The following is a 25,884-nucleotide window of genomic DNA, read 5'->3' on the forward strand; positions in this document are numbered from 1 at the left end:
CTGTTAGTGCAAGTGTATCTGCAGTATACAATTTCAGAATTGTGTACATTCTGTATTGTACTTTAAACTTTTGAAAGCCGGAGTCAGATTTTTTTCCCCCCATCCTGTAACTGGCAGTAGATCTGATCTATGGTGAGCTTTTGTACTATTTTGACTATAGTGTTGTAGCCATGTTAGTCCCAGGATACGAGAGAGACCAATGGAAGTTGATCCAATAAAAGGCATTCCCTTCACCCACTCTCTCTTTATTATAATCAGCTCCAACAACTGGGCCTTGCCATTAAAATATCCTTTTTCCTCCAATACAAACTTGGAAATCCAATATTCATTAACATGGGCCAGATCAATTGCTGCTGTCAGATTATTGTAAGAACAGCATCTTAACAGATCAGCTGCTTTTGTAAGTACATGCCATAACTGCTTCCTTTCCGACAGCGAGGTGAATACAGCAGAGCCAATGGAGCAGTAGGAGAGCAAACTGGGTTCCATGTTGCCTCACTTCCCAACCAAAATGGTCAACCTAAGGGCTGGATTCTGCCCACAGATCTACAGGAGTTGATTAAATCATAAGATGGGGGCTGGAGTTTTTGACGTATTTTATTAGCTCAGATTTTATTGCTTCTGAAATGATGGCAGATGACGAAGGTCCATTTCTATTCCCAATGGAATTAATGGCAAACTCCGACTGGTTTCAATAGGAACAGGATAAGGATCTGAAGCAGAACATTTTCTTACTGTCAGCTCTATAGTCTAGCTCAGTCTAGCTGTGTTCTTTTTGCCTCTTACATCCCCTCCACCAGTCCGAAGGACACTGCACAAGCCATGTTGCCAAAGTAAGATGTTTCAGGTATTCTGTATGTGGATTCATTTTTCACTAACCTCCTAGAATGTTCTGGACCTTTGTAGAATCTTGTGGAACCTTTGAGACTTTCTGTAAATACGGATTCACAGATCCTAGCATGCAAATTTATCTTATATGACAGATATAAATCTTGCTACATATGCAATAAAAAATAAGTTAATTAAAAGTTTAACAAATGGGGGAGGATGCCAAAGATGCTCCTTGCCAGGGGCACCATTTGGTCTAGGGCTGGCCCTGACAGTAGCAGCGTAACTGAGCAGGGAAGCCAGTTCTCTAATACTAATCCTCGGTCTGCCACTTGCTATGCAATGTTTGGCAAGTAATAGCTCACCCCGTTCTACACATAAGGGAGAGGGGACGGACACATTCCTGCTTTAAAGGGATATTGTAAGGCTGTGTTTGTAAAGAGTTTTAAAGGTGTAAAGCGGTAGATAAGTACTCAGTCTTAAACCGATATTAAACTATTGGTAATAAATATGGAATTTATTAGAATTCCAGAGTTACTTTTCCGGCTAGAACCACATTCTAATGGCGCACAGCCCAGGAGGCTGAAAAGCTCTAGACATTATCTTTTCCTTGTTTTCAGAGGTTTGTAACAGGGGTAGATTGTTTTTACAAAGTAGAACTTGGGGGGGGGGGGAGGAGACTTTCATACATAGGTGGGTAACAGTTATACCAGAGCATCTCTGAACAACTTCTCCTCAGCTGATGTGAAAATACTATATACGTCTTTCAGTATGTTTATGAATGTTCTGGTCTGCTGGGTGCTACATAAATTGGGAAGTCTTAATTGAGCAAGGTAGCTTAAACACGCTAATATTCCTATTTAAATCAATGGGGCTACTCACATGCTTCTATGGTGAGGCACATGCTTAAGTACCTTGCTGAATCAGGGTTGTACCTGGAAAACGCGATTAGTTGGGGCCTGAAGGTACATGAATTATTTATGACATTCTGTATTCCTGGGACTTCTTTAAAGCAAGGGAAAAAATCATTACAAGATTAGAACTAACTAAAGTAAGGAAATTCTGAACTAAATTTCATTCTTAATTTAGACTATTGACAAGAGGTTAGACAGGCACAGTGGTTGGAGCAGATAGTTCAGGGGACTGATAATGGAATATAGAGCCTTTCCCCTCCAGCTCACTTTTGATTTTAACCGTGGCCAGGTTATCTGAAGTTGTTCCCTTCAGACAGCTGTTCACTGGCTTGTATTAAGCTGTTGGTCTCATCTCATTCTATTGATTACAATTGCTGACAAAAAATACCTATCAAAACTGGCAATAAAATTACCCCAGTAGATGTTTTTTGGAAGGGGTTTAAAGGATTGAATCAGTATGAAGGGTAGCAATATTCAGACCTGACCTATTAGAGAAAGTAATTAAAAAGAAAGTGACTGTTTTCTTGTAAGAATCTGTAGGACAAGCCAGGAGAAATTTCTCTCCACTCTGCTGTGCAGAGTGGAACTGGAGTGGTTTTGTATCAAAATGAGCCCAAATTCAAGCAGCCATTTCAAAGGTGAGACATGTAGTCGGATACATACTTCAGTCAATCTGGGTCTAATTGGCAGTGGGGCAGAGTACTTAGGAATTTGGTGACAATGATAGTTGCAAGCCCTCTTGTTTTCCTCTAGCCCCCATTATCACAGCACCTTTCTAATCTGGGTCACAGCCCCAGTGTGTGTTTCCACTGCCATGAAGTCAAAACAGAAGTTTTGCATATGTAAGGACTGAAGGCATGGGTGGCAGGTATCAAAGGTCATGGCAGGCTAAGCCTCCCCTGACCCAGGCTGTGGCCCCTCCCTCCCTCTCCCCGGAAGCCAGTGGGAGGCTCAGGTCAAGCCAGCAGCCTGAAGCTTGGGCCAGCTGGCAGCCAGGATGGCACTGGGGGGGCTAGCTTGGCTAGGGCAGGCAGGCCGGGGCTCCTTTGGCCATGGGGGGGCATGGGCAGAATGGGTGGGGCCAGTGGCCTACCCTCCCCATCGGAGGGGTTCACCTGCTGCCCATGACTAGAGGATCCAGGCCCTGGTGCGGGGGGGAGGGAAAACCAGCAGGAATAGACAACTAGAGAGGACTTGGAGAAACCATACACGTAGGGAGTTGTTTCAGAATGGTAGCCATATGTCAAACATACAGCTGAAGGTAGCATAAAATCCCTCCTTTACCTGTAAGGGATTAAGAAGCTCAAATAACCTGTTTGGCACCTGACCAAAAGGACAAATAAGAGAAGATACTTTCCAATCTGTGGGGGAACGTTTTGTTCTGGGCTGTCTTGTTGTTCTCTGGGACAAAGGGCAGGAAAAATACATCTCTTAAAGCCATATCCGAAATAAGCATCTAAGATTACAAATTGTAAGTAATAGCAAGGAAATGCATTAGGTTATCTTTTGTTTTAGCTTGTGAATTTTCCCCGGGCTAAGAGGGAGCTTTATTCCTTTTTTTGTAACTTTAAAGTTTTGCCTAGAGGGGAATCCTCTGTGTTTTAAATCTTATTACCCTGTAAAATTACCTTCCATCCCAATTTTACAGAGGAGCTGCTTGTACTTTCTTTATTAGAAAGTTCTGTTTTTAAGAACCTGAGTGGTTTTTAGTGTTCTACAAACCCAAAGGTCTGGTCTGTGCTCACCCTGTTTACCTATTTGGTTGGTATATTATTCTCAAGCCTCCCCAGGAAAGGGGGTGAAGGGGCTTGGGGGGATATTTTGGGGAAAACAGGAACTCCAAGTGGTCCTTTTCATGAATCTTTGTGTAATTCACTTGGTGGTGGCAGCGATACTGTCCAAGGACAAGGAAGAATTTGTGCCTTGGGGAAGTTAACCTAAGCTGGTAGAAATAAGGTTAGGGGGTCTTTCATGTGGTCCCCACATCTGTACCCTAGAGTTCAGAGGGGGGAGGGAGCCCTGACACTGTGTTAGTCTGTATTAGCAAAAACAACAAGGAGTCCTTGTGGCACCTTAGAGACTAAAATTTATTCAGGCATAAGCTTTCATGGGCTATAACCCACTTCATCAGATGCATGGAGTGAAAAATACAGTAAGCAGTATATATATTACAGCACATTAAAAGATGGGAGTTGCCTTACCAAGTGGGAGGTCAGTGCTAATGAGGCTAATTCAATTAAGGTGGAAGTGGCCTATTCTCAACAGTTGGACAAGAAGGAGTGAATATCAGAGGGAAGATTACTTTTTGTAGTGGCCCATCCACTCCCTGTCTTCATTCAGGCCTAGTTGTGTGGAAATGCTCTGCAATTCTGAAGCCTTGGTCCGAAGTACACAGAAGGAACAGCCCCATGCACGCCTGTAGCACACAAGGCTCCTAAATAAGCAAGCGTGGATAAAAATAGGTTAGCTGAATTGGTTTTTGACAAACGGAGATAGACCTTCCAACCACTTCCTGGAAAAATCATAACGTTCACCTTAAACCAGGGGTCTCAAACTCAATTTACTGTAGGGTCAGTGCCAGTCCACAAATCCTCCCAGTGGGCCAATAATGTCACTCCTGCTGCTCAGAACCTGCCCACCAACACTCCCCCTCCCCACCTGCCTAAGGCTCTGGAAGTTCGGGTGGGGAAGGAGGTGCAGGCTCTGGGAGGGGGTCAGGCGCTGCTGCCCCCAGGGACTGCCCCTGCAGCTTCCCATTGGCCGCAGGGGCACTCGGGGCAGGGGCGGCATGTGGAAGCACAGCCTTGCCCCACCCTGGGGCCGCAGGGAGGGGCTGGCAGACACCTGGAGCGAGCAGGCAGAAGCCACTCAGCTCCACTGTGCTGCCGGTGGTGGGCAGGGCCCCGAGCACTTGTAAATCATGCGCGGGGGGGGAGGGCACACCCAGGGGCAGCAGGCGAGGCTAAGGAAGACACCCAGCCCCAAAATTGCTGGAGCCCTGTGGGCCACATTGAGGAAGTTCTTGGGCTACAGATGGTCCGCGGGCCGTGAGTTTGAGACCCCTGCCTTAAACTGAGTTTTCCTTGTTTCTTCTGGGAAAACTGAAGCTTGCAGGACCAAGGGGTGATGAACTGGTAAATAAGCCAGTAAGCAAAACTACCAGATTACATTTTTATGAGAGGATGTTAAAACCACTTCCTTCTCTCAGGTTCTCACTTTTGTTTTCCAAGCCTGCTCTCTCACTGAAGCACCATTCAGTTGTGACTTTAGCACAGCTTTTGACATGGTCTCCCACAGTAGTCTCGCCAGCAAGTTAAAGAAGTATGGGCTGGATGAATGGACTATAAAGTGGATAGAAAGCTGGCTAGATTGTCGGGCTCATCAATGGCTCCATGTCTAGTTGGCAGCCGGTATCAAGTGAAGTGCCCCAAGTGTTGGTCCTTGGGCTGGTTTTGTTCAGTATCTTCATAAAATGATCTGGAGGATGGTGTGGATTGCACCCTCAGCAAGTTTGCAGATGATGCTAAACTGGGAGGAGTGGTAGATATGCTGGAGGGTAGGGATAGGATACAGAGGGACCTAGACAAATTAGAGGATTGGGCCAAAAGAAATCTGATGAGGTTCAACAAGGACAAGTGCAGAGTCCTGCACTTAGGACGGAAGAATCCCATGCACCGCTACAGACTAGGGACCAAATGGCTAGGCAGCAGTTCTGCAGAAAAGGACCTAGGGGTTACGGTGGATGAGAAGCTGGATATGAGTCAACACAGTGTGCCATTGTTGCCAAGAAGGCCAATGGCATTTTGGGCTGTATAAGTAGGGGCATTGCCAGCAGATCAAGGGTTGTGATCGCTCCCCTCTATTCGACATTGGTGAGGCCTCATCTGGAGTACTGTGTCCAGTTTTGGGCCCCACACTACAAGAAGGATGTGGAAAAATTGGAAAGAGTCCAGCGGAGGGCAACAAATGATTAGGGGACTGCAACACATGACTTATGAGGAGAGGCTGAGGGAACTGGGATTGTTTAGTCTGCGGAAGAGAAGAATGAATGGGGGGGGGATTTGATAGCTGCTTTCAACTATCTGAAAGGGGGTTCCAAAGAGGATGGATCTAGACTGTTCTCAGTGCTGGCAGATGACAGAACAAGGAGTAATAGTCTCAAGTTGCAGTGGGGGAGGTTTAGGTTGGATATTAGGAAAAACTTTTTCACTAGGAGGGTGGTGAAACACTGGAATGCGTTACCTAGGGAGGTGGTGGAATCTCCTTCTTTAGAAGTTTTTAAGGTCAGGCTTGACAAAGCCCTGGCTGGGATGATTTAATTGGAGATTGGTCCTGCTTTGTGCAGGGGGTTGGACTAGATGACCTCCTGAGGTGTCTTCCAACCCTGATATTCTATGCTTCTAAGATGGATTATGTCTAGTTTCTTTGCTTGAAAAAAAATAAATAAGAACTCCCGTATGGAGGGTACTGCTCATTTGCTGATACCATTATTATGGTGGAGGTTACCTGGCTCTCAGCAAGCATCTCATCTCCGGGCAATCACAAATCTCATTGAAGCAGATGGGTGAGCTAGCTGCTTTCCATTCAGGTAAAACCAGGGAACAATGACATGCTCCTTTGTTTGATGAGAGCTGAAACAGTGGAAGCCACCACCCAAGGACTAGACTATACGCAAGGCTTGGGCAGTGGCTGAGCCATGCAGGTAGAGGGGTTTTCCTGGGAACAGATAAACACAGGAGCTGAGGGATTAGTTGGTGGAGTTGCATGTCTGTGTTAGAAGCAAGGAGTAAGCTAGCAAACAGTGAGAAAACTACTGGTAGTATGTCCTTGAGAGGTAGCTCAGAAAGTGTTCTGGGCAAATTGTTGGTTGGAAGGACAGGCTTTGAATGTAAGCAAGGAACCTGCCTCCTATTTGATCCTACTGTGTTCTAGGAAATAGGACTTGGCACATTCTTTGCAAATGAACAGGACTGCACCAATCCTTTTTCGTTCTTTCAAAAGTTTACAAAATGGCCATTGACTTAATATAGCTTTGAAACTTTTCTATGCAGAACAAAAATGCTGCTTTTAACAATCTTATTTTAAATGAAACAAGCAGAGACAGTTTCCTTAGTTTGTCAAATCTCTTCTTAAACTTTCCCTTTAATTTTTTAGTACTGTCGTTCATGTTCAACACCATACTGTATTTGCTTTTTCCTTTTTTTGGTCTCCACTGCGGTCTGTTTGCATACTGCTGGTTCTAAATGAGGTGCGTGGTTGACTGATCAGTTTATAACTCTGCAGTTCTACTGCATCAGATCTGACAAGATGAACTAATTTTGAGATAGGTAGTAGAGGTGAGATACATGAACTCAAATGACAATGCTCAGAGCCTTCACCAATTCTACCAGGAGCTGTAAACACATCCAAATGAAGATCATGAGTGGAGCAGACCGAATTTCCTGAATAGCAGAGAAAGCATGATAAATAAAAAAAGAGGGAAAATATACACCAAACTTTTGGGAAAAGGCAAGTGCACAAATACAAAACAGAGGAGACAAACAAAACATGGATATTGTGGAGAAAGTCATATTGGAACCACATATGTAATAATTGTGGGGTCATATGTAATAATGGTGGCAAGGAAAAAAAGATATGTCTAAACTTGCAGACAATAAAAGTGGAGAGGCAGGGAAAAAATCTAAAATTCAATAAAACCCAAATGAAGTGGTTATTGCTCTCCAGTCCAAGGCAAATTTCAGCAAAGCATTTAAGCACGTTTAGTCCCATGGATGTCAGTGGGACACCTCACACGCTGAGTGCTTTGCTGAATTGTCTCATCCTGCATGTCATTTTTGTTTTACTGCAGTATTGTGGGCAGGCTTGGGGGGTGGAGAGACGGCACAAAGGCCTCAGAGACCTGTTTCATGGAATCATCGAAGATTAGGGTTGGCAGAGACCTCAGGAGGTCATCTAGTCCAACCCCCCCACTCAAAGCAGGACCAACCCGAATTAAATCATCCTAGCCAGGGCTTTGTCAAGCTGGGCCTTAAAAGCCTCTACTAATGGAGATTCCACCACCTCCCTACGTAACCCATTCCAGGGCTTCACCACCCTCCTAGTGAAATAGTGTTTCCTGATATCCAACCTAGACTCCCGCACTGCAACTTGAGACCATTGCTTCTTGTTCTGTCATATGCTACCAAAGAAAAAAAGCCTTGCTCCATCCTCTTTGGAACCTTTCCAGTGCTAATCCCTGATTACTAGACCTGCTCTCTTGCCTTTTGTTGCAGAGAGGAGCCCCTTGCTATCCTGTTCTGCTGGTCATGAAATATTTTCTATCCAACTGCTGTCTTTTTGGCAGCCTCTTGTTTTCTTCTTTGTCATGAGGGTGGTGATAGAAGGGACTCTTCCCAAGTATTACTTTTACTGTGCTCTTTGCAAAGGGGTGGCGATTAGGAATATTATTCATAATTTAGCAGGAGGAAGTGACCCCCAGAGGTTGAGGTGGGGAGGATGATGATCTCATTCTTTCCACAGACCCAAGCCTAGGCAGTCACACCTACTTTCCTCATTTTCAAAGCTCCTAGTAGGCCAGAGTGACCATGTCATCCTGAACTGACCAACAGACAGGAATTTGCATTTATTAAATTAAACATGTTGTTTAAGGGGCACTGGTAGCAAAAGAACCCCCAGGTTCCATCCCCCACTTCTTCCCATTGCACATGAGCAAAACTGATGCCATGAGAATGTCAGAATTATATCCTTCACAATGTTTATGTTGGCCTCTGAGATCATAGACGACCATGTCATGTTCTAGTTGTCATGGGGAGGCACCTTTGTTTTTGCTGTTGAACAGCAGCAGAGTTCTAGGAATTACCGCTATTAAAGCTGTATCCTGCCTTTAGCAATGGCCTATCTCTAATGCATTCTCCAGAGGAAGTAAAAAAAGTCTCACGTGATGCACCTGTAAGGTAGAGGAGTCGAGGAGCAAGTGTACTACAGGGGCCAGGAAAGAATTTTTGACCCAAGAGATTTTATTGTCCATGCTCAGATAAGGGTTAAGCCATAAACCAGTTCTGGACCAGTTCCCAAACTTTTTGGAAGTCCAGCTCCAGCTACAATCCTGATTCTGAGCTAGGGGACTCATGCCTATCTATCTCAGAACTTGATGCACATATCCCCTCAACCAAGACCCAACAGTGAGTCAGTGGGGAGTTTTGCCATTGACTTCTGTTGGCCAAGGTTCCACCCCCAATGTTTTTTAAATATCACAGGGACCCTCATTCCCAGTACCAATGTGCTTCCATAAACCCTATGGATCAACTCCAGAATTCATTTTAGACACAAAGCTGGCTACAAGTTGTTCGTACCCTTGTAGTAAGAGTCCTATAGATTTTAATAGCAATGGAACGGAGCAGCCTATAGGCATTTAAAGAATTGTATAAAAGTTACTAAAGCCCCAAAGGGTTTAGAGAATTCTCTTCTTGTTGGGGCTCTGTAAGAATTTACAAATCTTCCCAAAGAGGCTAGAGAAAAAGACATTTCCTATTAGATTCCATAGAGCTTTTCTGTAATTGTTGCATCATAGTTCCTAGGTCTCAGGACCTTAAGAGGACAATAACCCCTATTTTAATAGTTATTGCTCTACAAACGTAGAGGTCCCTTGTTCCTATGTGTTTTGCTGGGAAAAGGAGAACTAGGAGGTGGAAGATCATTGTGATTTAGCACAGCCTACAATGCCTTTATACACAAGCTTATTGTAATTTAAGTCCTCAGGACCCCAAAATGCATTACAAGGATAGACATTTTGTGCAGAAGATAATATTGGATTGTACAGTGCTTCTAAAGAGGTGGTATTTGTACAAGCATAGGAAATCTTTTAAAGAGGATCATGCATTAGTGAGTAGTTTCCAGCTAGCAAAAGCCAGCATAGTGTTGTGGTGAGCCTGAGGAAGGACAGAAGTTGCTACATGCAGTCAGGAAGTTAACTGAGAAGAAAGAGCTTCAGAGGGGTAGCCGTGTTAGTTCGGATCTGTAAAAGCGCAAAGAGTCCTGTGACACCTTATAGACTGACAGACTTATTGGAGCATGAGCTTTCGTGGCTGAATACCCACTTTGTTGGATGCTTAGCCGCTTCCTGAGAAGACCGACCATTTGTAGCACTCTGCAGGCCCTGATTCTGATTTATGCCAAAGTTTCACACAGGTGAAACTTCGGTTACTTTAAATGCATTATAGTTGAGTTGGTGAGAGAGGAGAAGCAGGCCTTTTATCTTTTTCAGCACTGGTACTTAGAGATGGACGCTAACTCTGTTGGTCTTCCCATCCCTGTAGACCTCTTCCCCAAACTTTGGGAGTTAAGAAGGAATTTAAGTCCAAATCAACCCCTGGTTGGGGTTTTGCCAAACCCTGTCTCTTCAGAGCTTGGGTTTTTACAAAACTCAAACTCATTTTAACAAAATTCCAAAGATACGTTGTTCCCTTGGGATCAAGGGACAAACCTAGCAGACACACAGACCCAGGAAACAAGCCTGGCTGGGTTGCCAGAGCAAAATTCTCACAAGCAGTAACTGCACCCTGGCTGTCAATCATCCTGTCAGATAGGGCTGGGTTTCTTACTTTAATTCCTTTCAGTACTGATCACAATAGAGATAATTCAATTATTCAAGGAATTTGCAGTGGGACAGATTTAATATTAAATGAATACTAATTCAGAAAACAGGAGTCCGGTGGCACGTTAAAGACTAACAGATTTATTTGGGCATAAGCTTCCATGGGTAAAAAACCATTTCTTCAGATGCAACTGAAGTGCATCTGAAGAAGTGTTTTTTTACCCACGAAAGCTTATGCCCAAATAAATCTGTTAGTCTTTAAGGTGCCACCGGACTCCTCGTTCTTTTGTGGATACAGACTAACATGGCTACCCCTCTGATACCTGACACTAATTCAGAGTATCTCATGGATAGTCTAGGTTGCTCTGATCAATTTTCCAGTCAATGGTAATCAATAGGCCACATTTCCAAAGAGGTGATGGAGATTTCATGTATTTGAAATACAAAACCTAAGCACAGTATATGCCAAGGATCATGCCACCCTATAGGATGTTTCTATTAGCTTCTACAGTCTGTGTAATAAAACAAGTCATTACTGTTCATATCAATCCACTGGGAAATCCCACATCATTGGAGGAACTTTACAGAAAGACTACTAGAAAAACAGGGCCAACCCAGAACAGGGATCAATTAATCAATGTATTTGTATGTTGAATTTCACCCAGTATTCACTCTATAGCTTCTCAGGCCCAAACCTGGCCTCAGTGAACTCAGAGGGAGCTAGCTGTTACTCTGCCAATTAGTGGGGGCAGGATTGCCCCATTGTGACCTGCAGGTATGAGAGCAGGGTCCAGTGTTGTGACTTTTTACATCCCTATTAAATCTAAAGTTACTTTGCATAAGTAAAACTCCAGGATCAAGCCTTGAAGTGCTGCCTCTCGTGAATGAGGAAAAGAAAGCAAGATCTATCATCTACGCACTGTGTTCTAGTCTAGTCTGTACACAGGAAAAGGTTACTCTGACATACAACCACAAGGCACAATTCATTCATGCATCATAGTCCCATGGAGGTAAAGCTCTGTGCCTACAGGATGTATTCCTATGGCTAACTGTAAAGTTATAGCTACTGCACTGGCAGCATGTTTGCAGGGAGTCTGAGCCACTTTGGTCACATGATTACAAAGTTGCTGGGTCAAATATGTATTTGATATTTCACATTTCGGATTCCTTGATTACTTGCTTTAAATGAGTCATTAAGCAAATCTCAGACTGTTTAAAAATAGTTACTTGCCTCATAAGGCATTAGTGTCGTACTGTCGACTGCAAAACATTCTGCACTTCCAAAAAAGAGTGAAAAATTAGAGTGCGCTTTCACACATCATTACTTCTCATGGTTAGAGCTGGAGAGCTCATTCCAAACCTATCATGTCAATACAGCACAGTTTGGAAGCCCAACAAGCAACATCTTATTCTTGTTATTTCTTAGCACAGCAGGTTCTCAAAGCATTGTCCTATGCACAATAGCAACTGCAGTGGCCGTTCAGTCTGTTTCCTAAAATAAAAACCACATTTATGTATTTGATTTCTGGAGTACCACACTGGCTTAGCCATAGCAGCCTTAGGCATCCGGACGTCAGTTAAGAAGGTCACATGCAAACGTTTAAAGAGCCCGTGTAATCCAGTTAACCAGACCACAATCCACAGTCAATCCGTATCAGCAGGGCTAGACAGCAATAAATCCCCCAGCATCCCTGATAGACTCCCTTCTTCCACCTGCTCTCAGGGAATGAGAGGACTTGTGAGGTTAGCAGAGATGCCATGCAAGACTGCTTGACTTCTACAGCAATATGCTTTAGGTCAGTAGTAGTCATCTAGCGTTATAGGAAGGCAGGGTAGTCTTGGTGGTTCCCTGGGCCAACACTTAAAGTCATTTTAGACACTCCATCCATGTTTAAGTGCAGGCTTCACAGCACTGAACAATTTAAAGAACTACATTCTGGAACTGATGCTTTGAATTCACGCTGCTATTAACATTCTCCATGAAGGATTACCGACACTGTAGGTACAAAACTCCTCTGCTAACATTACTGTGAGGGGAGGGACTGCATCCTCACCTCAGTCAACTCTATTACAATTGACTGAAGTGGAGTCTGATTCTATGCCCAAGTGACATCTGTAGGTCCTGATGGGACCTTGCATTGCTCAGCAAGTGCCTAGCACCACACAGAGCGAAAACCTGGCCCTGTTGACTTTTGGGCCATGATTTCATTTTAACGAGCATCACCGCTGTTAAAGATCCATCAACATATCAGTCATAAAGCCCCGTCTCTTGGGATTGATAATAATTCAGATGAATATTTGCTGTGGATCGAATAATGGCAATACAAGGGATGTGCCCAGAAAGGATTCATTGTTACAGTAAAGAGTACCAATGGTTCTTCTGTTTTTCGTAAAAGGAGTGCAAAAGAGTGTCCAAGTTTACAAGCTTTAAATGCCTGCTTGAATGCCAGACAAAGAAATAGTTTTGTATGGGAAGTGACTCTTCAGGCCAAACTTAATATGATTCTCCCCATCACCACCACCGTTCAAAATTGATCTTCTAAAAATATTTAACTTTAAAGAATGGCTTTTGTTCATGAAGGATACATTTTCCGTAATATCTGCACTATTCAGAAAGATGTTTTGTTTGTTCATCTGGGATGGAGGAGGCCCAGACTACAGCAGCACCACAGGAGAACTGGCTGCTGGCAGCTTTGGGCAGTAGACCGTGCGCCACCCCCCACCACTGCAGTCGTGAGCTATACTAGCAACAGGAGGGGAGGAGCAGACCCGACCCCTCCCCGCCTCCAATAGCTGAGAAGCAGCAGCCAGTTATCCCCAAGACCAGGAAGCTCATGGCCATTGCACCCAGAGGCAGTGGTGGCCACATAGGGGGCTTGTGGTCAAGATGGATGGATGCATCCATCCGCCAACCTGACATGATGTCCCAGCAGGTGTGCTTCCTGTTTGCAGCTTGCATCCAAGGGTTTATGGAAAGGTTGCTGAGGCTCATCTGTCTGACCACTACCCCATGCTGCTCAGGGCACTAATGATACCATGTGGGCACTGAGGATACCACCAGGTATGACCCTGAGCAAAATCAGCAGAGACTACAGGGCCCTGGGAGCAGGGTTGTGTATGCAGCTATCCTCCCAGTTGAGGTTAAAGACCCAGGACAGGAACACGTGCATCCTGGAGACAAATTCATGGCTGGCACAGATGGTTTCGATAGGAGGGCTTCGGCTTCCTTAACCATGGGATGCTGTTCCAGGAAAGAGGACTACTGGCTAGAGGTGACCTGAGAGTCCTTCCTTGAATGGGAGATGGAGATCTAGGCAGGAGAATGCTTGTGTGTTGCAGGTGGCTAGGCACAATAACCTTCTCTAGAGACTTGCAGCAGTCTGGAATAAATAACCCTATGCTAAGATACGTTATTTCTACAGCACTCAAGTGTGCTTAGTACTTTGCAGAACAAGTGAAAAAAGAAAGGTTTGTACCCTAGGGAACTCACAATGATACATGAGGAGATGCTCCTGGGCAAATCAATAGCAACTGGGTTTGAACCACAGGACCTCTGGATCTAAAATGTGGAGCCTCTACTGACTAACCTAGAGAACCCACCTCCCTTAACTCACAGGCTGTAGACTCATAAGCCTCTCTGGGTAGGTCTACACAACCAGCAGCAGCAAGCTTAGGTCGACAGACTCGGACTCAGGCTACTGCACTTAAAATAGCTATGTAGACAGCAGTTATGTTGGGACTGAGCCTAGAGATTGGGCTCTGAAGCACACACCCCTCGCTAAGCTTCAGAGCCTAAGCCACATCTACCCAGCTATTTTTACCGCTGTCCAGTGAGCCCAAGTCTGCCACCCCAGGCTCAGAGGATCGCTGCTGTGTTGACATACCCTCGGAGATGTCCTAGCCACTAGCGTGAGACGAGGCACACCACTGCATTAACAGGTCTGATTCTGTTCAATATCTTCATCAATGATTTAGATAATGGCATAGAGAGTACACTTATAAGGCTTACGGATGACACCAACCTGGGAGGGGTTGCAAGTGTTTTGGAGGATAGGGTTAAAATTCAAAATGATCTGGACAAACTGGAGAAATGGTCTGAAGTAAACAGGATGAAATTCAATAAGGACAAATGCAAAGTACTCCACTTAGGAAGGAACAATCAGTGGCACACATACAAAATGGGAAATGACTGCCTAGGAAGGAGTACTGCAGAAAGGGATCTGAGGGTCACAGTGGATCACAAGCTAAATATGAGTCAGTGTAACGCTGTTGCAAAAAAGCCAAAAAATAAAAACCAAAAGCATTCTGGGATGTCTTAGCAGAAGCGTTGTAAGCAAGACACAAGAAGTAATTCTTTAGCTCTACTCCACGCTGATTAGGCCTCCTACTGGAGTATTGTGTCTAATTCTGGGCACCACATTTCAGGAAAGACGTGGACAAATTGGAGAAAATCCAGAGAAGAGCAACAAAAATTATTAAAGGAACCATGAACTAAGAGGCAAGATTGGAAAAAACAACTGGGTGTGTTTAGTCTGGAGAAAAGACGACAGAGGGGACATGATAACAGTTTTCAAGTACATAAAAGATTGTTACAAGGAGGGAGAAAAATTGTTGTTCTTAACCTCTGAGGTTAGGACAAGAAGCAATGGGCTTAAATTGCAGCCAAGGTGGTTTATGTTGAACATTAGGAAAAACTTCCTTACTGTCAGGGTGGTTAAGCACTGGAATAAATTGCCTAGGGAGATTCCACAATCTCCATAATTGGAGATTAAGAGCAGGTTAGACAAACACTTGTCAGGGATGGTCTAGATAATACTTAGTCCTACCATGAGTGCAGGGGACCTCTTGAGGTCCCTTCCAGTCCTACGATTCTATGTTAGAAGGACTTGGCTTTGCAAACGCTGCCAACAAAAATAGGCCTTAAGGGTCTGATCCATCTCTGACTGAAATCAATAGCTAAACTCCCATTGATTTAAAATAAAAAAAAAAAATCAAGCTTCATGCACAGTGCTAGCAGGACTGGGCTTTAGCAAAAGACTTTAGTGATGGCAAATGATGTGACTATAACAAGGGGTGAAAGAAGATGATTTGCAATAATTGGCTCCTGCTGTTAAGTTCAGACATGTGAACACCCTGAGGGTAACTAACTGTAGCTTCTTACAAATGAGAACTCATTTTTGTAGGCAAGATCATAGATGTGAATTTTTAGGAGGCTCAAAGCCACCCCAGTTCAGCAAGACACCTGGACACATGCTTAATTCAGTTGCCTGGTTTCAGAAAAGCATCCTTAATCACCACATGCTTTCCTAAATTGGGACCACCAGGAGGTAAACATGTGGTTTGGTGATCAGGGAAGGGCTTAAGTGCTTTGCTGAACCAGGTCCCAAGTGAGTAGCATTATCTAAACAGGAGTAGGCTCATGAAGTTGTTCTAATGTGGGCTTCCACTGACATGACAAGCGCACAATAGGTCTATTGTCTGCTAATAGCTAATTGTGTACATTTAGGTACAACAGTTCTTAGCTGAAATATGACAAGCTTAACAATTTTGAAGTTTGTTACATAATAACTGGAAGCATCAGAAATAATATCAGGCTTGCTGGCAGAGATCTAGACAATGAGCCACTCCTGCAGGCAGCGGTCTTCTTGTAGACTAGGGTTGCCAACTTTAATTGCACAAAACAATACATTAGCCCTGCGCCTTCCCTGAGGCCCTGCCCCTGCTCCGCCCCTTCCTAAGGCCCTGTCCCCGCTCACTACATTCCCCCTCCCTCGCTGGTTCGCTCTCCCCACCCTCACCTCACTTTCACTGGGCTGGGGTGCAGGAGGGGGTGAGGGCTCTAGCTGCTGGTGTGGGAGGGGGCTCCAGGCTGGGGCAGGGAGTTGGGGTGCAGGAGGGCTCCGGCTGGGTGTGAGGGATTCATAATGTGGGAGTGGGCTGCAGGTTGAGGCAGGGGGTTGAGTTGTGGTAGGGGGTACAGGCTCAGGGGTGGGGCCAGGGATAAGGGGTTTGTGGTGCAGAAGGGGGCTCCAGGCTGGGGGATAGGGCCAAGGGATTCAGAGTGTGGGAGGGGGTTGTGAGTTGAGTCAGGGAGTTGGAGTGCAGGCAGGGTACAGGCTCTGGGTGGGCTCAGGGCTGGGGCAGAGGGTTGGGACTGGACTGACCTTGAGCGGCTCCCAGTCAGTGGCACAGTGGGCCTAAGGCAGGCTCTCTGCCTCTGCCCCGGAAGCGGCCAGCAGGTCCAGCTCCTATGCAGGGGAGCCAGGAGGCTCTACGTGCTGCTCTTGCCCACGGGCACTGCCCCCTAACTCCCACTGGGCACAGTTCCCAGCCAATGGGAGTGCAGAGCCGGTGCTTGGGCAGGGCAGGTCATGGAGCCCCATGGGCCCCCTGCCTAGGAGCAGGATCTACTGGCCGTTTCCGGGGTGCAGCATGGAGCCAGGACAGGCAGGGAGCCTGCCTTAGTCCTGCAGCACCACCAACCTGACTTTTAACGGCCTGCTCGGCAGTGCTGACTGGAGCTGCCAGGGTCGCTTTATAACCGGGTGTTCTGTTCGAGAACCAGGACACCTGGCAACCCTATGGTAGACCAGTGCCAGCAAGCTAGTCTTGTTTTTCTTAATCTCTCTCTAAGAAAGCCACTAGGATGGTTATAGTCAAAGTCAGTATTGCACTACTTCGTTGACATGACTAAGTACTATTAAATGGAACTATGTGGATAGCACTGGTTTGGAAGTTAAGCAAATGTTTACAAAACAGTGCATCAGCACTTTAAGAATGAACATAGATATTTACATCACAGACTCTGGTGTGTGCTCTAGAGTCCCCAGTCTGTTGTGTCAACTCTCATACACCTGCAGGAGGTATTTGGGAAGAAAAAAATATCACCATTATACTAAGTCAAAGCAAGTCCGTTGAATTCGTTTAATCGGCCTAACTAGAACCACCTAGAATGTGGCTAGCTGGGCTATAAGATATTATGGAATTGAGGAAACGATTATTACTCACTGCAAGAGTTGTTTTCCTGAGTGAGTTTAGTGTGTTGGTGAAAGTTATCAGCAAAGTGAGCTTAGAACATGAAGGCCTCCATGCACAGAACAGGAGGAATAGGGAGAAGTGATATTCAGTGATTTGAGTGCTGACTTGGGGGATCTTGGTTCAGTTCTGTGCTTTGACTTCTCCTTTGTCCCACTGGAAATCTTTTAGTCTCTGTGCATCAGTGGAGAAAACACCACGTCCCCCTCTCACAAGGGTGTTGTGAAATTCCGTGCTATCACTGATTGTGTGGTGCTCAGATACAGATGGGGCCACACCAGGGCCATAGCTAGAACAGGTTAAGCAAGATACATCTCACACTGAAACGCAGGGTAATTTATCTTGACCTGTCTAAGCCTACCAGCAAACACGGATTTGTGCCAGCTGTGGTGGCAGCAGTCCTTCTGATGAGATGCCTGTCCAAAAACTATGCAGACAATCAAGGCTGTTTCTGTAAGCCACCACTTCTAGCACAGGCTGGATACAAAGCAGCAGCGTAGAGGTGAAATGACTATCCTGCACATCCACCAATGTGATATATGCCATCATGTGCCAGCAATGCCCCTCTGCCATGTACATTGGTCAAACTGGACAGTCTCTACGTAAAAGAATAAATGGACACAAATCGGATGTCAAGAATTATAACATTAAAAAACCAGTCGGAGAACACTTCAATCTCTTGGTCACTCGATTACAGACCTAAAAGTGGCAATTCTTCAACAAAAAAACTCCAAAAACAGACTCCAACGAGAGACTGCTGAATTGGAATTAATTTGCAAACTGGACACAATTAACTTAGGCTTGAATAAAGACTGGGAGTGGATGTGTCATTACACAAAGTAAAACAATTTCCACATGTTTATCCCCCCCTCTCCCTCACACGTTCTTGTGAACTGCTGGAAATGGCCCACCTTGATTATCACTGCAAAAGGTCCTGTCCCCCCCCCGGCCCCTGCTCGTAATAGCTCACCTTACCTGATCACTCTAGTTACAGTGTGTATGGTAACACCCATTGTTTCATGTTCTCTGTGTATATAAAATCTCCCCACTGTATTTTCCACTGAATGCATCTGATGAAGTGAGCTGTAGCTCACAAAAATTTATTAGAGCACAAGCTTGTTAGTCTAAGGTGCCACAAGTCCTCCTTTTCTTTTTAATGGCCCACTGAAAGTCTTCGGAACTACTTAGACCACAAACACTGCAGCAATGTAATCAAACACTTTCAGGTCATGAATGAGAGCGAACACAAGAACACTCAAGCCACACAAAGGAAGTCTTTTGTAGCGCTAGATCACATTTCACTAGAGTTACAAAATACATTTTGAAACAACACAGGTGTGTTTATTTTTTTCCTTTGTAGGACTTTGACTCTAAGATCTCAAATTCTAAAACGGGACTCTAAAATCCTTGTCTTCCTTGTAAGAAATAGCCTCCTGAATTAGGTTTCAGTTTTGACTTACCTTGTGTCTAAGAGGACATGAAGGCTTGGTCTAAAGAGACAGTTTCTGCACCATAAGGGTTGGGCAGTTTCTTGGAAAATGCCTTATCGGTGTCACTGCAAGCTGGAAGGGGATTAGGGGCTTGTTAATGCTCTCTAATCTAGCTGCACTTCCCCCACCCCCATTCCTATACAAATGCGATATTGGCCTATGAAACAATATACTATTTCTTAATTTCAATGAGAGTTAATATTATTCCATACCAGGTTGGAAGACTGAGATGGCTGCAGAACCACAGAGTTGGGAAAAGCTTAATCACTTGTGATACTCCTGTACTCCAGCCTGAACAGACTCCTGAACCTAACGTGAGAAACTGTGTAAAGGGAACATGGGAAAGCGCGCTTGTCAGCATTATATCCATTATTTCCTGCCAAAAAAAGTTATATTTCCTCCATCTTGCTAATGGAAAAAAGAATTGTTTGCAGTGGTTCAAAGAGATACACAGCTAGGAGTAACAAGATAAAGCTGGACAAAGGAAAGTTTAGCGTGACTAGCAAAGAAAAATGCTCTAATGGCAATGAGGACCTATTAGACAGTGAAGTAGTCTTCCAAGAGAATGGTGGAAGTGTATTAATCAGGAGTGGATTAGAGTGAGACCGGACAATGTTACAAAACCTATGGTAAGGGACAATGCTGTAGGAGGTGGGGGGTGGGGGGAAGGGCGGCAGGGATGGCCAACCTTTGAAGTCGCACCAAGCCAGAATGGGCTGGCGCATCATATCAGCCCTTTTCTGGTGGCCCTATCAGTGTCTGCAGAACTTTAGCATTCAACTGGATACTTGCATTGCTGGCCCTTCTGGTTCAGAAAGTTCTCGCTATGAACAGATGCAGTGCTAACTTTGAGAGTCTGCAGACAGACCGATGGAAGATGTTTGAAGTGCCCTTGCTTGTGTCAATTTGGTGTTTACTCTTAATCTTAACGATGACACTTTAAATGCCAGGATTGTTTACTATTTCATTGCTTGACATTTTAGCAACTGTCCTTTCTGTCTTTTCTATTTGCAACTTCTATGATAGTTAAAGTGAACTGTCCTACAGTAGCAATCTTTGTGGAAGTGTTATTTCCATCTTATACATGTGTGGAAGCTCGATGGAGCATGGTTTTTCATATTAAAAATGAATCTAAATTTCCCTCCCACAAGTTACTTGATCCCGTATGATAAGCAAGGTAAGGGGATGACCCAGCTAGAAAGCCTGTTTACTGCAAAATGCCAACCGCCCACCCTCTCCCCTCTGCTGCCAAAAATTAAGGCAGATTGTTAAACAAATCAAGAGTCTACATTATAGTCAAGTGCCCATAGCCATCTCTGGTAACTTATCCTTGTAAATCATTCACTTATATAGTGATCATGTTTGCTCAATGTCAATGATAGAAATGGACCATGACCAAGAAAAACAGAGTAGGATTATCCCATGGCACCTGTTTCCACCAAAAATATTGTAATGAGCTGGCTGGTTAAGGCAACATCCTCTAGTGTGCTCTCACTGTCATCATGGAAACGCCTTCGGCTCAGGGTCCTTCAACCCTACTTCCTCTTCTGTTACACCTGCTGCTTCCAACGTATTTCCAGCTGCTTTGCCAGAAACCCAAGATCCAGCAGTGACTGAGTCTGGTCATCTCAGTTGCTGGCACCAGGAGTTGTGCATCTCAGACATGCGCTGTTGCTAGGTTGACTTTTCCTAACCAAAGAGGTGAAGAGCAGGGAGCCCCAGAATAATTCCTAGTGCTCATTAAAGGTGCCAGGTGAACAACCTTGAAGATTGAAGTCCTCTTCTTAGCCATGAAACATTTTCATTTCAGCAAGTGAAATCTTTCCCACACGACCCACTCAGTGGTGTCCACATGGGACCACCTCTGGGAATAAGGTTAGGTCAATTTTCACAAGCCACTGAGCTTGTTGAGAGCACCATTGGAATTGTAATGTGGGCCAGCGAACATGCGTAAGTATATAGACTATCGATACATTATTAGGAAAAAGTCTTCTTTCCCCAAAGAGGCGGATGGCCTCCATTTGGGTTGGTAGACCAAGAGTTGAGCTAGGGACCTGCAGAATTAAGAAACCAGGGTTGCTTCAGCCTCAGAGTCAAGCCTCTCTAGCTGCAGCCTAAAATTTCCTCTATAGATGAGCACAGAGGGTATGTCTACACAACTGGACACTGTTGGCTGGCCCATACCAGCCCACTTGGGCTTGTGAGGCTGTTTCACTGCTGTGTAGATGTCTGGTCTTGGGCTGGAGCCTGGGTTCTAGGACCCTGCAAGGGAAGGGAAGGGTCCCCGAGCTCAGACTCCAGCCCAAGCCCGGAAGTCTACACAGAAGATATACCCAGAGTGGAACCTGTAGCACACTCAGTGGATTACATTAATGCATTGTTTTCAGTGCAGCAAATGCATGTCCAATTGGATGACATGCAACAACCATGTTCAAATCAGGCATCACTGAGTAGCCAGGTGGCTTTACAGCTAGGATGGCGATAGAGAGCAAGTATTCTGGGAGCACAGTGAAAGCAGACAATCTGCCCCTATGCTCTTTCTAGGCATGGTGGTTCCATACTGCTCCCAATGGAAGTCACTTTAACTCCAGCTACCCCTGTGAGTTAGATATGTTGTCCCATTCTCTTTTACAGACTGAGAAGATACAGAGGTGAAGCAGAACCAAGAATAAAAGCTAGGTCTCCTAGAGTTTCAGCCACCAGATCACACTCCCTCTTCCAGCAGGATTGCACGGTTTGAGTAACAAATTCCTATAGCTACAGAACAACTATTTCAATACTGGAATGCAGTGTTAAACTAAACACAAAACAGCAACAAATTCAGGACAAACAGTACAGAAATTGGGGTGGGGGAAAATGAAAATAGCTCTTAAGCTTCTAAGGAATGTCTCAAAACATTCGTGGGGTTAGGTTTCTACTGGGACAAAACATTTTTGTCACATCTGCTAGTGAGCGGTTTTGTACAGGCCAAGACTTCAACTGCTTTTCATTTTAAACCTGAAGAAGGTCTTCGAGGAATACAGACAGAGGTTATAGGATTTGTAAGGAGCTTTACAATCTTTTATCACAATATAGATGTAGTTTGTGTGATTGGGTCTAATTCTTACAACTGAGAGTGGGAAGAGGAGTGATTTCATCCAATACAATGGAATAACACCAATGTGAAACTAGTGTAAATGAAAGCAAAATGTGGCTCATTGGCAGTTTGTGGAAGAAAGTTTGTCGAAAAAAAATGTATCTTATTTTTTATGTACACCAACATCTTGTTGCTGTTGACTAAAATCAACTGGGCTGAGTGCTGTTTGGTTGCCTAAGGATCACCAAACAGTAGTAACTTTAAATCACTATCAGCTTGGGCAGGATTTGAACCTACCAGCTGTTTTGTTGTTATTGTTTTTTTAAGATTAAACTGGAACTTTGGCTACTGACAGTTTATGCTTTTTTGGAAGACTGCTTCTGGAGCTTCTTTACTTCACACTTGATGATCCTGTTCCTCATTTTCTAAGGCAGTTACCAAACGCTAACCCTGACGCTTCCCCACTGCGACTCAGCTTTACTGTAAATCAGTGGCCTTTGGGGAAATATTCACCCTAGTTATTTCTGGCAAAAATGTTGACATAATGACTGGATCAGAGACTATTTTTGAGCCAGCTCCACATCAGAGTAAGAATTTGGCTGCAGCCCTGATACCAAATACAAAGTGTGGAACAGACTCTTGATGAGCCTGAATAGCAAACTGTCTGAATTCTGCACTTGAGTAATTATACAATCCTTTTGCATGGCCAAGACACTGAGCTGTGAACCTTTAAACTGCTGAAGTTGATCACTCTTGAAAATCCTGGGTGGCCTAGACCCAATAAAAGCATGGCAAACTCATTGGTGAGGTGATGTTGGATTCAACGTCAGACACTTTAAGGCCAAAGCACCTGCCCTTTGAAAAGAGTCAGGCCCCTTTAAAGCAACTCAGGCAGGACACACACAAAAACAACTCACTGGCCACTTCAGAAAATATATCAATGTATCTATCTTCACCCTCACCTTTTAAAGTATCTTACGAGACACCACATGTCCTTAAAGCACTTCAAGAAGGGACAAATACCTAGCTCTTATTTAAGGCTTTTCCTCAGTAGAGCTCACTGACTCTTTTTTTTTTAAATACTTTATCATTATACTTATTTTACAGATGGGGAAACTGAGGCAGATATGAAGTGACTTGCCCAAGGATACCCAGCAGGCCATTGGCAGAGCCAGAAATAGCCCTCAAGTTTCCTGAGTCCCAGTCCAGTGCTCCTTCCACTAGGCATATTTCAGTTAGGGGCTATGACCGTATTGTTGGGCTCCCCCCCCACACTGGTATAGAATAGTGGAAATTCAGGGATCTGAAGTTTTAGACCTGGGCGTGTCAGCCTTTGAACTTCACTCATAAGTGACTGGACCCTTTATTTATTCAGCCTTTTTTATTTATCACTTTATGAAAACAAACTTCATCCTTCTCTAGAAGGAAATAGATATGACCCTACCAGGGTGCTGCATCTATGAACCAGATGGCTGTTTTTCCACACATCCTGAATGGAGAAGACTGGCAATGATACAATGTCACAACAACATCCTTACAGGCTGCAAGCAGGTTGTAAATCAAGCTGCTAGTCAGATCTGCCACTCCCGTGTACATACAGATGCTGTCTTGTAAGAGGCAGCGGGCCAGACAGATGACCTTGAAAAGCAGGCCAAAATAGAAAGATTATGGAAAACTTGTTTGAGAGATCTTCATTCCACATGTACTATCACATGTGGGAAGGGTTAGAATTTCAGTGGCAAGGAGTCCTGTGGTGACATGTGTAAGATAGGACTAGTGATGTCTGGAACTCAAAAGATTTTTGTTCCGTTTGGCTAAGCTGTTAAAAATTAAGATGCATTTCTGAAGCTTATATGAATGGCCTGAACCTCCTGGGTCTGAAAAGCAGGCTGGCCCAGGTCCAGTTGTCATCAGAACCAGGAAGTACAAAAGTGCCTGTGGGAAAGAAAAGATTACCAGCAACAGCTTTAACTGCCCTTACTAAGCCTCAATTATTCAGCTGCAGTCACATTTCAGTTCTGCCTGAAGGTTTGGGGGTTGGCTTCTTATTGTATTCCAAATAGGTTGCCACTCTACGGCGATACCCTGAACTTTGTATCCTTAGTGGTCTATAGATTTTGAGCCAGTTGAATTGCATTGTTAATATACAGTAGAACCTCAGAGTTACAAACACCAGAGTTACAAACTGACCCGGTCAACCAACATTCCTCATCTGGGACCGGAAGTACACAATCAGGCAGCAGCAGAAACAAAACAAAAACAAAAAACAAAAAAACCCACAAAACAAAACAAAAAACCCACCCATGCAAATACAGTACAATACGGTGTTAAACGTAAACTCCTAACAATATAAAGGGAAAGTTTTAAAAAAAAGATTTGACAAGGTAAGGAAACTGTTGCTGCTGTTCACCATCTTAATTTAAATGACGCAAGCGCAGAATTTTTGTTCTGCATAGTAAAGTTTCAAAACTGCCTTAAGTCAATGTTCAGCTGTAAACTTTTGAAAGAACCATCATAACATTTTGTTCAGAGTTACAAATATTTCAGCTATGAACAACCTCTGTTCTTGAGAGGTTCGTAACTCTGAGGTTCTACTGTAGTTGGTTTAATAACTACATTAACAATATAGTTAATTGGTGCTGCCTCTAGTGGGAGTATATAACTTACCTTTAAACCAATATAAATACATCCATACTAAGGGAAGGCACTAGTTTATCAGTTTTAAACTAGTGCCGTTAAATCAGTACAAAAAACAACCTTGTTTAGATAAGGCCTTAATCTGAAGTAAGATCTTCCTCAGTTACCCAGAGCCCTGGAGGTTTGATGGCAGACACACCCAACAACTTTAATCCTTGAACAGAGGTTATCCAGGTTTTCAGCCATAGGCACAGGAAGTAGAGGTGTAGGGGGTGCTGCAGCACCCTCAAGTTTTGTGCCCAGTGTCCCAGCCACCAGCCCTGCGCCCCTGCCCACTCAGGGTCCTGGCCGCTGGGCCCGCTGCCAGCCCCAGGGGCTCTGCTGCCGGCCCCAGCTCTAGGGGCAGTAGAGGGGCACAGACAGGGGTAAGGGGGGGGGTGCAGCTCAGCACCCCCACTCCAAAAACTGTTCCAGCACCGCTATTTTCATCCAGAACCCACATACAAGACACATTCCACAAACAAAATTGGAACTTGTACAGTGGACAGAGCAATCACATGTGACTGTATGCCAGCAGAATACTTGCCAGCCCATTCACTGTCCTTTTCCAGACATTCTAATGTTTGGGTTCTATAGAGGACATCAAAGTGATCGCAACAAGATCCCTTCTATCTTATGTTCCTTTAGACTGTTTTTCATGCAAGTTTCACATTTAAAAAAACCCAGCACTGAAAGCTCAAATCCAGGGGGCTTATAAAGCCCACAGGAAGGGAGTCCTGCTCTTACAGATCCTATGAGCCCCTCCAAACCCAGAACCCCTTCCCACACCTCAAACCCCTCATTCCTAGCCCCAGAGCCTGCACCCCCAGCCCAAAGCCCCCCACACACACCCCAACCCCCAGCCCAGAGCACTCTCCCACACCCTAAACCCTTCATTCCCAACCCCACCCCAGAGCCCTCACCCCCATTTCCCAATCCTCTGCCCCAGCCCTGAGCCCCTCCCACACCTCAAAACCCTCAGCCCCAGCTCTGTTGGGTCACAGGCATCAACAAGTTTCTTCAACTGGGTCCCCAGAAAAAAAGTTTGAAAAACCACTGCATTAAGGAACACACATATTGTTTCTACACCTTAGTCCAATACAGAATCAAAAATGAGGCCTTAACCTAGGCCAAAACAAAAGACCAAAGAAACCTTTACTTACCTAGCAAGGTGAGAAGTTCCCTCTGTGCCTGGTGATTACTTCCACTTCCTCTCAGAGCCCCTCCCCGACTTCCTGTGCCTTCTAATAATAGCCCTGCTCTAAGGACCCA

General features: G+C 44.7%; 1 protein-coding gene across 1 annotated transcript in view; it reads right to left on the reverse strand.

Annotated features, from left to right (window-relative positions):
* Window positions 1–3,885: 3,885 nt before the first annotated feature.
* Window positions 3,886–25,884, reverse strand: part of ADRB1 (adrenoceptor beta 1) — a 38,338-nt gene continuing 16,339 nt past the window's right edge. Inside the window, exon 2 of the mRNA XM_077823104.1 lies at window positions 3,886–4,176. Coding sequence (XP_077679230.1) covers window positions 4,075–4,176 — 102 coding nt within the window. The 3' untranslated portion in view covers window positions 3,886–4,074. The remainder of the gene's footprint in view (window positions 4,177–25,884) is intronic.

The sequence above is a fragment of the Eretmochelys imbricata genome, chromosome 7 (assembly GCF_965152235.1).
Source record: "Eretmochelys imbricata isolate rEreImb1 chromosome 7, rEreImb1.hap1, whole genome shotgun sequence".
NCBI classification, from domain to species: Eukaryota; Metazoa; Chordata; order Testudines; family Cheloniidae; genus Eretmochelys; species Eretmochelys imbricata.